At 35.2% G+C, this 17283-nt stretch overlaps 1 protein-coding gene across 1 annotated transcript in view; it reads right to left on the bottom strand.

The window, feature by feature from the left end:
* The window catches only part of TAF4B (TATA-box binding protein associated factor 4b), a 124643-nt gene that overhangs the window by 26404 nt on the left and 80956 nt on the right, over positions 1-17283 (bottom strand). Inside the window, 1 exon segment of the mRNA XM_027577153.2 lies at positions 3872-3982. Coding sequence (XP_027432954.2) covers positions 3872-3982 — 111 coding nt within the window.

The raw sequence follows: 17283 nt of genomic DNA, 5'->3' as shown, positions 1-17283 counted from the left end.
TTCCAAAATTTGTGACAAACTCAAATGAGATAGAGAAGCAAAGTTCTGAAGAGATTAGTGGTCAGCATTTCAAACTCACTATGAATCATTAAGACTACTTATAAAATACTGTTAAAACCTAAAATAATGGTACTGTTACTATGATGACACAATGACAATTTATTAAGTCCATTCTTGAGGCTAGAAACTAGCTAAGCACTTCACATAATCCAATCCTTAAGACATTACAGGTGGGTATTATACCCATTTTCCAGATAGGGACAATTGAGGTACTGTGTTAAAGAACTGGTCAAATATTATAAAACTTAAACAGAGTAAAAAACCAAACCCAGCTTTGTCTGAGTCTAAAGCATATGTACTCACCCCATGCACTGTAATATAGAATTTTTTGTATAATACTAGCATAAAAGAAAAGGACAGGAACTTAGATATTCCCATAGCTCTTTCTCAAAGAAGTTATAATATTAAAAATAATAACTATGTGGATGGAAAAAATTATAAATAACTATTCTTGCAACAAAAAAAAGTATGCTAAGTCATATTTGTAGGAATATGCTTCACGACCCAGTGTTAATAAAATATTCACACACATTTATATACAAAGAGACCAAACGTTAAGGGCAGGGGGCTGTCCTGTGGTAGGGAAGTAAAAACATAAAAAGCTCTCTACTACACTAGTTTTACCATATTTTTAAATATATTAAGATTTGGAACCTTGAGGACATTATGCTAAGTGAACTAAACCAGTAACAAAAAGACAAATACTGTATGATTCCACTTACAAGAGGTATCGAAGTAGTGAAATTTACAGAATCAAAATGGAGTTATTAGGGGCTGTGGGAGGGGGAAATGAGAAATTGTTAATGGGTATAAAGTTTCAGTTTTACAAAATGAAAAGAGTTCTGTAGATATGTTGTACAACAAAGTAAATATGCTTAATACTACTGAACTGTATAATTTTCAAATGGCTAAGAAGGGGAAAAAAAAGGTTTTGTAGTAATACAAAAACAGCCATACATAGACACATATAAACAGAACAGTCCTGCACTAATACAGTAGCTTTTAGCTACATGTAACTATTAAAATTTACATTAATTTTAAAAACTTAATTTTTATTTCCTCAATCAGTAGCCATGGTTTAATCACTCAACAGCTGTATGTAGTCATTCAAGACACCACAGATAGGATATTTTCAACACAGAAAGTTCTATTAGATAGCACTGGATCAGAGTATAAACAAACAGATTCAAATACATATGGGAATTTGTATTCAATACAAAATTTGCGTGATAAAGGTAATAATTCAAGTCAGTGGGGAAGAAATATTGAGTAAACAGTGTCGGGACAATTTGTGAGCCTGGGAGAGAACAAAGGAAAACTAAGGGAATTAAGCTAAAGCCGTATCTCAACTCCTATTCAAAAGAAATTCTGGATGAATCAAAGATTTATATTTAAAAGGTAAAATGATAAATGTATTAACACATAATTCTAATTAAGAAAGGCCTTCCCAAACAGAATGGAAGTCCAGAAGCCAAAAAGATTTTTTAGGAAAATAAACACTTTTAGAAGAATATAGCCCAGACAAACTTGGGGGTGGGGGCGGGGAAGGAGGTGGGAGGGTGGGATTCTGGTGTGTTCCATTTTCTTAATCAATTGAAAAATATAACTCAGCGGAAAAAAGTAAGTTGAAAGTGCCAATATACATAGGAAAAGACTGCTCAATTTTACCTGTAATTTAAATATTCTACTAAAAATTGCATTTTTCTTTTTTTTTTAAGATTTTATTTATTTATTTGACAAAGAGAGACACAGTGAGAGAGGAAACACAAGCAGTGGGAATGAGAGAGGGAGAAGCAGGCTTCCTGAGGAGCATGGAGCCTGATGCGGGGCTCGATTCCAGGACCCTGGGATCATGACCTGAGCCGAAGGCAGACGCTTAATGACTGAGCCACCCAGGCACCCCTAAAAATTGCATTTTCAACCATCTAAGGGCAAAGATAATCCCCAGTGTTAATCACAGTGTGGGAAAGTAGACAATAATGGATGTAAAAACTGATACAACTTATTCAGACGGTCATTTTTAAATATTTAACAAAAATCAAAAGCAACAAATAATATTTATGTTAAAATGATACTGAGTCTAGAACTGACTTTAACCTGAGAGGGGCATGTGGGTGGCTCAGTCAGTTAAGTGTCTGCCTTTGGCTCAGGTCATGATCCTGGAGTCCCAGCATCGAGTCCCACATTGGGCTCCCTGCTCAGTGGGGTGTCTGCTTCTCCCTCTGCCCTTCACCCTGCTCGTGCTCTCTCTCACTTGCTCTTTCTCTTTCTAATAAATAAATAAAAATCTTAAAAAAAAATAACCTGGGAGATAAAAAACTTAGCTGAGAAAGTTGGTACAGATATAAATAAAGACTGGGAATAAATTTATAGTAGGTGTAACGGGGGGGTATATGGGGATTTATTATACTATTCTATCACTGTATGTTTGAATTTTTCCAAAAAGTTATTCCTACTTTGCACAGCCTTTAAACCAGGAATTCCATTTTTAGGAATTTGGCCTACAGTTACATTGGACAAACATAACAATGTCAGTACAAGAATGTTCTGTAAAAAAGCCTAAATTTCCATTAAAGGACAGGTTGATAAATTACATTTATCTAAACACAGTATTGTCCTATATCTTTAAAAACTATGGAGGTCAATTATATGAGGGAGATTATGGAAAAAGATCCTGGAAAAAAGAAAAACATCAAGGGCAGAACAATAACTCTAGTTTGAACACATTTAAGTAAAAACAAAATCAAACATGTGGATTTGTGAACATCCATGAAATACATGCCCATATTCATAACATTTCTGGGAAGCTACTTCAAAATCTTAATAATGGCTACGTCTGGTTGGGAAGGAGATGGGGGACTAGAAATCTGTGAGAAGGAAACATTTATTTTTCGAACATTTTTTTATACTGTGATTTTTTGGGGGGGCATGTGAACACGTTGCATTCACTACATTTATAAGGAAAAACAACTAATTTTTTAAATCCTTCTACTGAGATGATTGTCATTCATTTAGGAACTGTCAGTGTTCAGGGTCAATGCTAGGGAGGAGCTTGTCTCAAGCACATTTAAATTTTACACAGCAAAACAGATGAGCCGTGACTCTCTTATTGCTGACCCTATCTCAGGGCTCTTACCGTACTTCTATCTCACCCTGATGATCAATCCATTAATGTACCATTACATCAAATATTTGCTCTAAAGATGTAAGTAAGAGCCTTCCTTAGTGCTAGTCAATTAACAATTTTTATTGAGTATATAAGTGCCTGGTTCTGGGGGGAAAGACAAATGAATAGGATTATAGTCTTGCTCAAAAAGTTTAAAATCTTGGAAAAAATATGCATCCTATGTGGAACAGAGACTAATTTGCCATGCAAACACATTATGTACTGAGACAAGAAGTCAATGAGGAAATGAATAGTGGTTCATGCAAGAAATAGAGAGGGCAGATTTGATCTTAAGAGATGAGCTAGATTTACATACACAGCAGGAAGAGGGTTACATAAGACCACTGAAAAGAATGTACAGAAATAAAAAAATTGAGATAGTGAGACTCAGTAGGACTAGAAATGAGGGATAGGAGGAAGTATAAAAGTAGTATAAAATAAGTAATCAGCAGGAGTAAAGTTCAAGGTGATATATATCCTAAAAACCAGGAAAAATTAAGATTCTGTAAAACAGGCAAAGGAGAGTTTTAACAAGCATTTGGCAGCACCAGCATGCTAGGTAGGGTAAACTATCTACATGTCTTTGCTTCTTTTTGGCTTGCTTTCTTGACATGAAAAATAAAATAACAAACATTACTTCAATACCTCACTTCCAGACCCAGATTCTAGTGGTCTCTTCTTTCTTGGTCCAATAGCCGCAAGAGCTGTGAGGTTAGCATCTCTATGTTGTATCTGCGCAAGCTCCAACTGTTGTAACTAGAAGATGGAATTAAAAAAAAATGAATATTTACATAGTCATGCTCAGAGGGAGGAAGAAATTGATCACTAAGCCTACTTCTGTGTTCTTCACCAAATAAGTTACAGTAAGGAATAAATATTAGATTCCCCCAATAGCCAAGAGCACATCATTTCCTGATGCCTTTACCCCAACAAACTCTTTAGTCCTGAATCTATAAACAGAAGAAGCAGAATTTAGGTAAGGAAGAAGTATAGAATAGAAGAAAAACAAGAAAAGAAAGGCATCTAGAGCTTAATCTCTTTTTACTTTAATCACAGGTAAGAAATGCCTGAAGAATAAAATGAACAGTAAACTGGACAGAAATTGGCCAAACTATAGTCGACCTTTTCAGATTAAAAGAAAATTACTCGAAAATAAAGACAGTTATTGTGTGTCACAGGAAACAGTTCTATGCTGTATGATTTACAAACTGCCTCCTTAAAAATTAACTCATTTAACTCTCACAACACTGAAAAGTATATATTAATTACTATAACAGGATTATGAAAATTATACATGTACTCATCTTTTTTTTTTAAACTAAGGAAGACATGCTCTAAGAGCTTAGGAAAACTTCATAAAGGTCACATAAATAATAAGTGGTAGAAACAAAACTCAGAGCCAAGTGTTCTTGTTACAAACCCTCTCTATATGTCACACTTTCACATGGATTTACTCTGTATTTATCTTCATGCCAAAAATTGAAAGTATTCAGCAAAGCAGGGATAGAGGGAACATAGCTCAATATCATAAAGGCCATATATGAAAGACCCACAGTTAATATCATCCTCAATGGGGAAAAACTGAGAGCTTTTCCTCTAGAGTCAGGAACAAGACAAGGATGTCCACTCTCACCGTTGTTATTTAATATTGTACTGGAAATCCTAGCCTCAGCATCAAAATCTTATTACTATGAAGGAAAAGAAAGAACCTGGCACTGGTTGCTAGACAAATATTCAAACAAGATCAGGCTCCAAGACAGCCAACTGAAAGTAACCTGTTGAGGGAACACACACACACACACACACACACACACACACACACACACACACACACACACACACACACACACACACACACACACACACACACTATTCTTTTAAAAAGAGCACTGACCAAATTTTGAACATATTAATACATAGTTTGTGGTGAAATAGGCAGTCTCAAGGAGATGCAAAGTAAAGATCACTTCAGATTATTTTATAATATTAGAGGAAAGACCAAAAATAAGCCATAGGTAACTAAGTCTTTATTAAAGAAGAAAACACAACTTAAAAAAAGAAAAAAGAACAATTCTTCATTTGTTTCACCATCAAAATCTTATTACTATGAAGGAAAAGAAAGAACCTGGCACTGGTTGCTAGACAAATATTCAAACAAGATCAGGCTCCAAGACAGCCAACTGAAAGTAACCTGTTGAGGGAACACACACACACACACACACACACACACACACACACACACACACACACACACACACACACACACACACACACACACACACACACACACACACTATTCTTTTAAAAAGAGCACTGACCAAATTTTGAACATATTAATACATAGTTTGTGGTGAAATAGGCAGTCTCAAGGAGATGCAAAGTAAAGATCACTTCAGATTATTTTATAATATTAGAGGAAAGACCAAAAATAAGCCATAGGTAACTAAGTCTTTATTAAAGAAGAAAACACAACTTAAAAAAAGAAAAAAGAACAATTCTTCATTTGTTTCACAAATTACCGGGCAGAAATTCCTTTTTTTTTTTTAAAGATTTTATTTATTTATTTGACAGAGAGAGAGAGACAGCATGAGAGGGAACACAAGCAGGGAGAGTGGGAGAGGGAGAAGCAGGCTTCCTGCCAAGCAAAGATCCAGATGTGGGACTTGATCCCAGAACCCTGGGATCATGACCCGAGCCAAAGGCAGACAGTAACCATCTGAGCCACCCAGGCACCCCCAGAAATTCCTCTTTTAAATTGTGGATTCACTTATATATAAACTGCTGGAAAACTGTTTTCAGGAGTTAGAAACCATCTTTTGTTGATGCTGGCCTTTTAAATAAAATATATAGTGTTAGAATCTGATGCTGTCACACTCTGGAACTTCTAGATGACAAAATACGATTTTAGTTAATCTACACTGCAGCACAAATCAAACAAGCTATATTTTAAAATCTTTCCCTGGAGAAAAATGGCATCTGCAAGACAGTTACAACACATAAAAAGTTTTTAAACTGACCTCTGTCATCAAATTTCCATACCTTTGTAGTAGAACACTTTCTCCCATTCTGCAAATTATATTTCGGTTTTCTGAAATCTCACATACAATGTTTTAAAATTTTGCAAACTATACTAAAAATTAAAACTTACCATAGTTTTGGTTTGCCCTATGTTACAAAAAACTTTCTTAAAAACAATATATCTTGGCCAGCACTATAGAGAAAAACTAGGCATTTTTAACCAGAACAGAAGAACATTCTGGGCATTAATGCAGATTTGGCATACAAAGTGGGGAAAGATGATATGTAAGCTGAGTTCAGTGAAAACAGCCAGGCACTGAGTTAGAGGCTTGTGGGTAGAAACAGGATTGAAAGTGACATGATTATCTACACAGAAAACCTCAAGTCAGCTACAAAAACAAAAACAAACAAAAACAAAATCCCCCTAGGACTAATAAATGAATTTAGCAAGGTTGCAAGATGCAAGGTGAACGTACACAGTAGTCATTTCTAAATACCATTAAGGTACAATTGGAAATTTAGGTATAAACCTAAAACCTATGGATATTTGCATGCAATAAATCACAAAATGCAGATGAAAGAAATAAAACACAGACAAGTGGAAAGACATGTGTTCATGGACTGCAAGACTCAACATTGTAAACATTTCAATTCTCTCAAAATTTTTATAGATTTAACACAATTCCATTTTTTTTTTTTTTTTTTTACAGTTATGGGTAAGTCGATCTAAAATATATATGGAGGGGCACCCGTGTGGTTCAGTTGGTTAAGCAACTTTTTTTCTTTCTTTTTTTTTTTTTTTAAGATTTTATTTATTTAGGGATGCCTGGGTGGCTCAGTCGGTTTTAAGTGTCTGCCTTCGGCTCAGGTCATGATCCCAGGGTCCTGGGATTGAGTCCCGTGTCGGGCTCCTTGCTCAGTGGGGAGCCTGCTTCTCTCTCTGCCTGCCGCTCCCCCTGCTTGTATTCTCTCTGACAAATAAATAAAATCTTAAAAAAAAAAATTAAAGATTTTATTTATTTATTTGTCAGAGAGAGAGAGGGAAAGAGAAAGCACAACCTGGGCTCCTGGGATCAAGCCCTGCATCGGGCTCCCTGCTCAGTGGGGAGCCTGCTTCTCCCTCTCCCTGTATCCCTCCACCCTGCTTGTGCTCTCTCTCACTCTCACTGTTTCTAATAAATAAATGAATAAATCTTAATAAATGAATGAATGCATGAATGAGTAAAGTAAAATTTATATGGAAAGGCAAAGGAACTAGAAAAGCTAAATCAATTTTGAAAAAAAAAAAGGAACAAAATTTAATGAATTACACCATGTGATTTTAGGAATTACTTATAGAGGGCTACAGTAATCAAAATAATGTGATACTGAGAAGAAACAGACACACAGAATAATGAGACAGAATAAAGAATCAAGAAACATATCCACATAAATATGGCTAATTGATTTTTGACCAGGGTAGAAAACAACTCAATTGAGAAAGCATAGTGTTTTCAATAAATGTTGAAGCAACTGGACATCATATGCGAAAAAATAAATCTTGACATTAAACCTCACACCTTATACAAGAATTAACTCAAAATGTAAACTATAAGCTTCTAGCAAAAAGTGTAAGAGAAAATCTTTGTGACTTAGGGCCGAGGAAAGAGTTCTTAAGACATGGCACCCAAAGCACGTTCATTAAAAAAACAAACAAACCGTGACAGATTAGACTTCATATAAATTAGAAAAGTTTACACTAAAGAAGGCACAGTTGAGAGAACAAAAACCCCACACTATTTAATTTCTCTCTCTCCAATCTCTATATGCCTTTTCTTTTTCTTGTTTTATTGTACTGGCAATATAACACTGAGTAATAGTGATGAAAGCAGACATCTTTGTCTTTTTCCTAATCTTTGAAAGAAAGCATTTGGTCATTTCACCATTAGGAATAACATTAATAGCAGGGTTTTAATAGCTGCCCTTTATCAGATTGAGGAAGTCCGTTCTATTCCTTGATTCTTGAGAGTAATTAATACATGCTGAAATCTAATGTATTTCTGCATCAATTGATATGATCTTTCTTAGACTGCTAATATGGTAAATTATATTCAGTGATTTGTGAACTTTAATCCAGCTTTGCATTCCTGGGGTAAACTCCACTTGGTCATGATGTATTATTTTATATATTACTAGATTTGATTTGCTAATATTTTTTGAACATGTTTACATCTATGTTCACAAAGGATACGGAAATGTAGTTTTCTTATTTTGTAATGTTTATCTGGTTTATTAGGGTAATGCTGGTCTCATGAAATGAACTGGAAGAGCTTTTAACTCTTCTGTGTTTTGAAAGAAATTCTGTAGATGTAGTGTTAATTCTTCTGTAAATGTTTCAGAGAATTTACTAAGTAAAAATCATCTGTGCCTGGAGATTTCTTTATTGAAAAGTTTTAACTATAAATTCAATTTATTTAATAATTATAGAACTATTGTGGTTAACTACGTCGCTTGGCTAAATTTTGATAGCTTGTGCTTTTCAAGAACTTGGTATTTCACCTAAGTTGCATGGAGTTGTTCATCTGTATTCCCTTATCCTTTTGACATCTGCAGCATCTGTAGTGATTTTCCATCTCTTTTTTCCTGATATTGGTGATTTATATCTTCTTTTTTCTTTGTCAGTCTTACTAGAGATTTATCAATTCTGTTGATCAAAGAACCACCTTTTGGTTTTATTGATTTTCTCTATTTTTTTCTTCAGTTAGTGGAAGTCATTGATTTCTGCTTTTACCTTTATTGTTTCTCTTCTTCTGCTTACTTTGGTTGTATATTGCTCTTCTTTTACCAGTTTAAGGTAAAAGCTTAGATTATTGATTTGAGATCTTTCTTCTCTAATATAAGCATTTTTTCTATCCTTTTACTTTAACCTATCTACATCATTATATTTGAAGTGAGTTTCTTGTAAATAGATACAGATTAGTCATAGTTTTTAAATCTATCCTGACAATCTCTTATCTTTTAATTGGTATATTTAGACCATTTACACTTAATATAATGACTTAGCCATAAACATATACATATACACATATATACATACATATATGTATGTGTATATCTATATGTGTGTGTGTGTATATATATATAGAAAATCCCTGACAATGTTGTAATTTTTGCTTTCAATATTTTTAAAAAGCTCAAAAGCAGACTAGTCTATTATACCATTTCTGTTGTTCTTTCTTCATTCCTGATGTTTAAAGGTCCCCTTTGGTATCATTTCATTTCATTCTGAAGAACTCCAACTTCCTTAAACAATTCTTTCAGAGCAGGTCTGCTGGCAACAGATTCTATTCTTGTTCCTTCATCTGACAATGTCTTTATTTCACTTTCATTCCTACAGGGTATTTTCACAGGATATGGCATTCTGGGATGGTTGACAGTTCTTTACTTACTGCACTTTAAAAATATGTTGCTACTTTCTTTTTGGTCTCCATGGTTTCTGATAAGAAATCTATAATCAGTTGAATTGCTGGTCCCTTATTGGAAAAGTGTACATTTCTCTAGCTATTCAAGAATTTTTTCTATGTCTTTAGTTTTCTAAGACTAGATGTGACCAAACCTGAGTTTCTCTGTGATTATCCTGTTTGTGGGGAGTTTACTGAGCTTCCAGAATCTTTAGGTTTGTCTTTCTCTAAATTTGAGGGGTTGTTAGCCATTATTTTTTCAAACACATTTTTAGCATCTTAGTCTTTCTCTTCTGAGACTTCAGTAACATTAATGCCAGACCTTTGGTCACTGTCCCACAGGTCTCTGAGGCTCTGTTTTTGATCCATTTTCCCCTCTGTTGTTTAGATTAGATAAATTCTATTTGTCCATCTTCAAGTTCACTGACTCTTTCCTCTTTCATCTCTTTTCTGCTATCTAGCCCATCCAACAAGTGTTTTATTTTGATTACTGTCATCTTCAGTTCTAAAATTTCCATTTTAGAACTTTATTCCTGGGTCTTCAAGCCAAATAATTTTAAACAGTATACTGAATATTTTAAATATTATGTTGTAAGACTCTGGGTCTTCTTTAAATCCTTTGGAGTATGATATTTTTGTTTTAGCATGCAAAACAGGCCAGCCAGATTTAGGCCACAAATTCCGATGTGTATTCTGTGGGCTTAGGCTCCAACATCAGTTGTTTTCAAAGCCTTTGTTGTGCTCTTTGGATCTGTCCCAAATATGTACTACTCAGTTGTCAGTCTGGGACCTAGCAGTGCTCTGTTAGTTCCATTCTTCAAGTTTATGTATGCTGATTAGAATCATTCACATATGACAAATGTGTAGCTCAAGAGTGGGCCTAGAAGTTTAAAATAATAATAGGATTGCTTTCCTGAGCTCTCCCTATTCCACAATCTTCCCAGTAATTTTTTATTCCCTAGGCTCCTCTTTTTGTCCTCTGGCCAGAAAGCTGGGGCTTTAGTTACTCTGCTTTGCCATACATTTCTGTGACTGTATCCATGTCTACAGTAAGCAGCAAGAATAGGAGTGGGGAGGCGAAAGAGGGATGGCAACCACACTGCTGGTTTAGTGGTATTTTGGATTCTCATCTTCTTCCCCAATTTATCTACTATTTACTTTTCAAAACCTTCAAATAGCTTCTCTGTGCATTCTGTTCAGACTTTATACTGTATTCAGTGGGAGAGACAGTGTGGAGTGTTTTTACTCCATCAACTGGAACCTTTAGAAGCTGGTTTAACCAGAATTCTGACAACAGGTTTCTGTTAAGTTATATTCCTACTAGGCTTTGTTTCATAAACTTAAGCTTGCTTGCTCACTTACCCCAGCAACACACACTTTTGTCCAAAAAGATCTAACAGGCTTGGCAGGTTCTCTTTTAGAGTATCCTCACTCCTTCCTTGTGGCTAATGAAAAAGGCAGAAGCCTTCATTTCCCTTATCACGGTCTCTCTGATATCAAACAGAGGTCCCCTAAAATTCAAGTCAGTGCCCTAGAGAGCAATAGAGCAATAGCAGTTGAAGGTTATTTTATTCCTGATGTTTCGTACTTGTCTCTGTTCGTTTTTAAGTATAACTATGGTAATATTCAGTTTAATCAAGTCCAAAACACATTAACAGATTACCTTAAAGATCACACAAGCTCTCAGAGTAAAGTTCAATAGAGGTACTTCTTGATGCTAAGTACGTAATTTTGAAGGACGAAAGATAAGAAAAAATAAAAATTAATGAAAACAGAATCCAAAACCTTAGGCAGAATTAGAGGAGCTGAATGAAGAATGAATAAATAAAGTATTATATAGCCAAGTCCCTCCACAAATACAGGGAGGCGTACTAATAGGAAGGGCTAAATTATTTAGATAATTGTGACACTGACACTATGGGAAATTCAAAAATGTGATTTCTTTTTTGTGCTTAAGGAAGGCAAGGAATTAAAAAAAAATGCAGAAGCTGAAAGTACAAAAGACAACAGCAGAGCTGTCCTTTGTAACAAATGATTCAAAAATACGAAGTGCTGTCATCTTCAGTCTGATTTTGCTATGAATTTTTGGAAAGTGATACCAAGGTATAATGCAAAGGGGGGAGTTGAGAGGTAAGTTAATGTCTCCCCCAAAGCTTATGTGTGCTATCCAACAACACCTACATTAGTAGCAATGAAAACAGCTAATGCCACCAAATAGGAATATTTGAAAGAATCTAAAATAAGAGAAATAAAGTACACTACCTGGTTTTGAGTTCAGCAAAGAATTAAGAATAATGTCCTGCTTAGATTTCACAATTAATGTTAAGTGTACATAGAAATAACAATAAAACCCTACCACCAAACAGATGTTTTTTAAATAGCAAAAATTTAAATAGAATTTTAGATATGCTTTGTAAAGATTAACTGACCAAACTCTAAAATTCTCAACAATGCTTATGATCACTTCTAAATTACTGCAACTTACTGGGGGGAAAAAGGTTAAATCCTAAAATATTATACTACAAAAGAAGCAAACAATACCATACTAAACAGTATTAACGGGTGAATCCTAGACCAAAGGAACCAACGAAGCAAGTTACAAAAAAATAACTACCCCCACCTCCCCTAAAATTCAGGGGTATCACAAGAGAAACACAGGATCCCTTTCAACCCCTCAAAGAAAATTATTAGGCAGGCATTCCACCAAACCTAACAGTACATGGTCTGATTATTTCTTTTTTCTCCTAACTACTAACACTAGTTCTTATGATGTCAAGACACTGTCCAGAACACCTGAGATACTTGGAATCTGGAATGTAGAGTCCAATGCCTTGCTAGTCAGCCCTTTTAATCTATCCCTACCTTTCAAGAAAATAGCACATTCCACATAACCTCAATTAGACACTTTCTTCTTTAGACTTAAACATAATACTTGATTTATGTATTGTTTAATACAAATGTAATTTTTATTAGATTACAGAACTTCCTTCCCTCTCCATCTTCCCCTTACATTTTTTTTCACCTTCTTTCCAGTCTTCTTGAAACACACACACACACACACACACACACACAACTAACATATCCATGGGTCAATCTCAAGCTTACTTATTTAAGAGCTTGATGGCATCTATCTTAAATGTTTCTTTTTTTTGAAGATTTTTTAATTTATTTATTCATGGGAGACAGAGGAGGAGAGAGAGAGAGGGAGAGACAGAGAGAGAGAAGCAGAGGGAGAAGCAGGCTCCCAAGGAGCAGGGAGCCCGATGTGGGACTCGATCCCAGGACCCTGGGATCATGACCTGAGCCGAAGGCAGATGCCCAACCATCTGAGCCACCCAGGTGCCCTATCTTAAATGTTTCTATAGCTAATGTTCTTAAAGCTATTATTTTTTCCTTTTATGCCTGACCTTTCCCTAAATTATGATAGCTATGTAACATAAGTAGAGCAAGTACTGTTACATTAATTTTAAATACAGTTGATCCTGGAACAACATGGGTTTGAACTGTGTGGTTCCACTTATAGGTGACTTTTTTTTGATATGATAGTGTAGTACTGTATTTTTTCTTATGATTTTCTTAACCTTTTCTTTTCTCTAGCTTACTTTAGTGTAAAAATATAGTATATAATATAGAGAATTTACAAATATGTTTTAATCAACTATTTATGTTACCAGTAAGGTTTCCCATCAACAGAGGATTGTTAGTAGATACATTTGGGGAGAGTTAAAAGTTATATGTGGGACGCCTGCATGGCTCAGTCGGTTAAGCATCTGACTTTGCTCACATCATGATTGCAGGATTCTCGGATTAAGCCCCATGTCGGGTTCCTGCTCAGAGTGGACTCTGCCTGTCCCTCTGCCCCTCCTCCCACTCATGTGTGTGCTCTCTCAAATAAATAAAATCTTAAAAAAGTTATATGTGGATTTTCGACTGCACAGGGGGATGCTACCCTAACTCATGCATTGTTCAAGGATTGACTGTAGAAGGAAATGGGAGTAAGTTCAAAGGAGTAACTTCCCCAAAGTGAGATGCAGACAATGGCAGGCTGAATCTAGAATTGAAGACTCCTGACTTCTAGTTCAATGCTATTTCATTTATAATATGTACCTCTTCTACCAAAAGGGTAGAAGGTCTCTCAAGCCATACAAATCCCATACTTCAAAATTAATGTATACACCCTTCTGATGAAGCTTTAAACAAAATATTATCTTTCCTAGGTAACGCATACCAATCAAGAGATACAACCAATAAATGTCTCTTGTGAAAAGTATCCATTAAAAAAATGAGTGTAGGGATGCCTGGGTGGCTCAGTCGGTTGAGTGTCTGCCTTCGGCTCAGGTCATGATCTCAGGGTCCTGGGATTGAGTCCCGCATCCGGCTCTCTGCTCAGCAGGGGAGTCTGCTTCTCCCTCTCCCTTCCTCCCTGCTTGTGCTCTCTCTCTCTAATAGATAAATAAAAGTGATGGATTTTAAAAGTCCTCTTTCTTCCTTCCCCTCCTAGACCAATGGTTCTAACTATGACCTCCAGAGCAGCAGCAACAATAGCAAATCACCTAGAAATCTGTTAGAAATGCAAACTCTCGGGCCTCACCCAGACCTACTGTATCATAAACTCTAGGTATGGAGCCAGCAATCTGGGTTTTAACAAACCCTCCAGATAATACTCATGTACACCGGAGTTTGAGAACCATGGTCCTAGACTGTCAATGCTTTGAAATATTTGCATCTGTTTCTCTATGTACACAAGCTTTCCACAACTTGTCATTTTACGAATGCCTTCTCCATACTAAATTAATTGGACTGCTAGAATATATTTTTAATGACAAGTTTCACTTAGTCCTGTCCAGTGTTACATGAGTTTTGGCTCATGCAGAACAAACATAAAACTTTAGATACAAATTGCTATTAATTTAATAGTTAGCCTTAATTATCACATTTCACTGACTCTATATCTATAAAAATTGCATTTAAAAAAAATCTTTTGTCTTTCTCATAATGAAGTAACATACCTTATAATACAGTATTTTATTCTTATACAATAATACTTCGTATGTGGAGAATTGTACTACTTTTTATGTCCTATGTTCTCTATAAACAAAAATCCTAAATACTTGAGGGTACAAGTTTTCTAATTTTAATCATTTAATACTTATTCTTTTGCCCAGTTTCTACAGGTTGCACTGTGGAGCTAATGTGCCAGCAGGTACAGGTCTTGCATTTCTTTTTCTTTCCTCTATTGTCTGATAACAAATGTAAGTGGGAATGCTAGGAACTGTTAAAAGGAAGTAAATGAATTCTTTGTCTCACTCTGCACAGATGTGCTGAATTCACATTTCCCAAAGGAGAAATAAGATATTCAAAAGGAAATAAGGGTCACAGTATATATAACAAATGTTTAAGGAATCAGGATATATGAACCACAAGGTCAGGTGGCTTGCTCCTCAGAATTCTGAATGATGTGGTAAGAAAGGAAAACGTCGAAGGCTAGATGGTAATCTAGGACACACGGTACATATTTCGACAAGTCTACAGCTGCATTAAACAAAGATGTGCCTACTTGTTTGAAGTTAGAATTTGGCAATTAGTAATCTATTTAAAACCTTTCACAAATAGATGGTAAAAACGGAAGTATGTCAGTACTTAACATTTTAGGAAAAGTAGGAAAATTTTTAAAAATTGGAATTTAAAAGTATCAATATTTAAAATATAAAGTTAACAACAGAGAGAGAGAGAGAACGCTTATAATACTGTTGTGGGGTTTTTTTTTCCAGGCAAAAACAGAAAAAGGAGGGGGAGGAAACATCCCCAAAGTTGAAACTAAAATATCTGAATTACAGAGATACCCATAGACATTTTAGCCAAACAACAATAAGGTTTTCAAACAGACAGATAACCTGTCAAGTCAATAAGAACAGTATGCAGCAGGAGCCACTTCAATGGACTGAGACTGGACTGGAGGCAAATCCCACAGGGAGCCTATTTTTCTAAGTGCCAAATAAGAATGACAAAATTGTAAGAAGTCTATAGGAAGGATGAAAAGAAATTATTAAACACCTTTATAAAAACGTACTTGATTTAACACAGTTTGTCATTATACCCAGAATGCAAAGAAGAAATGAACAGACTCTAAAATAGAGAAGAAAACGCACAGGAGAAATGATCAAGATCAAAACTCTAGTCCTTAACAGTTGAAACCACCACAGATTATAAAATTATGTATGGAGGGGATTCAAGTTATGATTTAATATTTATATGACAAACATCACTGTTAAAACATATCCCAGGATCAATAAAGCCTACGACTTCTCTAAACAGTTCCTCAGAGCTCTGCATTTAAAAGGTACTGTCTTTAATCTATTTCCTATGACCAGCTTGGTAGGTAGGTAGTCACCTGGAAAAAGAAAGCAAACCAATTTCAAATCAAGCAACTGAAAGGAATCTGTGCTAATTTTCACAAATGAACAAAGAAAACTTCCCAGAGAGCCAAATACCAAAAAATCACAAACAAAAGCTTTATAGTTTATACCAGTGTGCTAACAATTAGCATATCCCAAATGATAACCTTACAAATTGCCATACAAGAGAACAGTTCAACTATATATTAAGATAAGGTCAAATGACTTTTGCAACCAGACAAAATATCGCATCCCTGTGTGTTTGATTTTAAACTGGAGCCCCTTAGAATATTAAAGTTATTAAAAGCTCTAGGGGACAGAGGAATGATACAAATGACATATTGTAGTTTCATCAAACATTTGCAACTAATACACAGTGGCTCTGTTCTTGGAATGAGGCCAGTATATATATTTTTTTTTAACAGAAAGATTTAGGATAGTAAGCAACTAGAAAACTTTTAAAATATTTTAGAAAGAAATTATACAGGGCGCCTGGGTGGCTCAGTTGGTTAAGCGACTGCCTTCAGCTCAGGTCATGATCCTGGAGTCCCTGGATAGAGTCCCGCATCGGGCTTCCTGCTCGGCAGGGAGTCTGCTTCTCCCTCTGACCCTCCCCCCTCTCATGTGCTCTCTCTCTCTCATTCTCTCTCTCAAATAAATAAAATCTTTAAAAAAAAAGAAATTATACAGTCCTTTAAATCTTGCTAGGAAAAAGAAATGGAGGTGTAAAAAAGAGGGGGAAAACCAAGTTTGCTACCACCTGCTCTCATTAAAAGGTATTTTTTTTCACATTTACTTTTACAGTTTTCTTTGAAAAATACTGTCCATCTATTCATCCCTTAGAGAATAATTAAGCACAATATTAAAAGAAAAACCAACCAAAGAAAACAAACCTATATAAACCTGAAGGAAAAATTAATCGATCCAGATGTTTATGAAGGTTTATGAAAGCAGAATAGATGGGATAAAATTTTTAAAGATAAAAGAGCAAGCTTTCTGATATATATTTTCCCAAAAGTGGATGGAATTATAAGATAAGCATCTAATCAGTTCTTAATTAAAACAAAGAGGAATGCCCGTGATTCAGAGCAACAATAGGTTGCCCATTCCCAAATAACCTATGAAGCCAGGCTTGCTTAAAGAGGGTAACTGGTAAGGTTCTCATACTAATTTTTTGGATAATATCTTTAGATACATTTTCCAC

This window comes from Zalophus californianus, chromosome 14 (assembly GCF_009762305.2).
Source record: "Zalophus californianus isolate mZalCal1 chromosome 14, mZalCal1.pri.v2, whole genome shotgun sequence".
Lineage (NCBI taxonomy): Eukaryota > Metazoa > Chordata > Mammalia > Carnivora > Otariidae > Zalophus > Zalophus californianus.
Note: the sequence above shows the minus strand (reverse complement) of the source record. Positions and strands in the feature narration are given on the sequence as shown.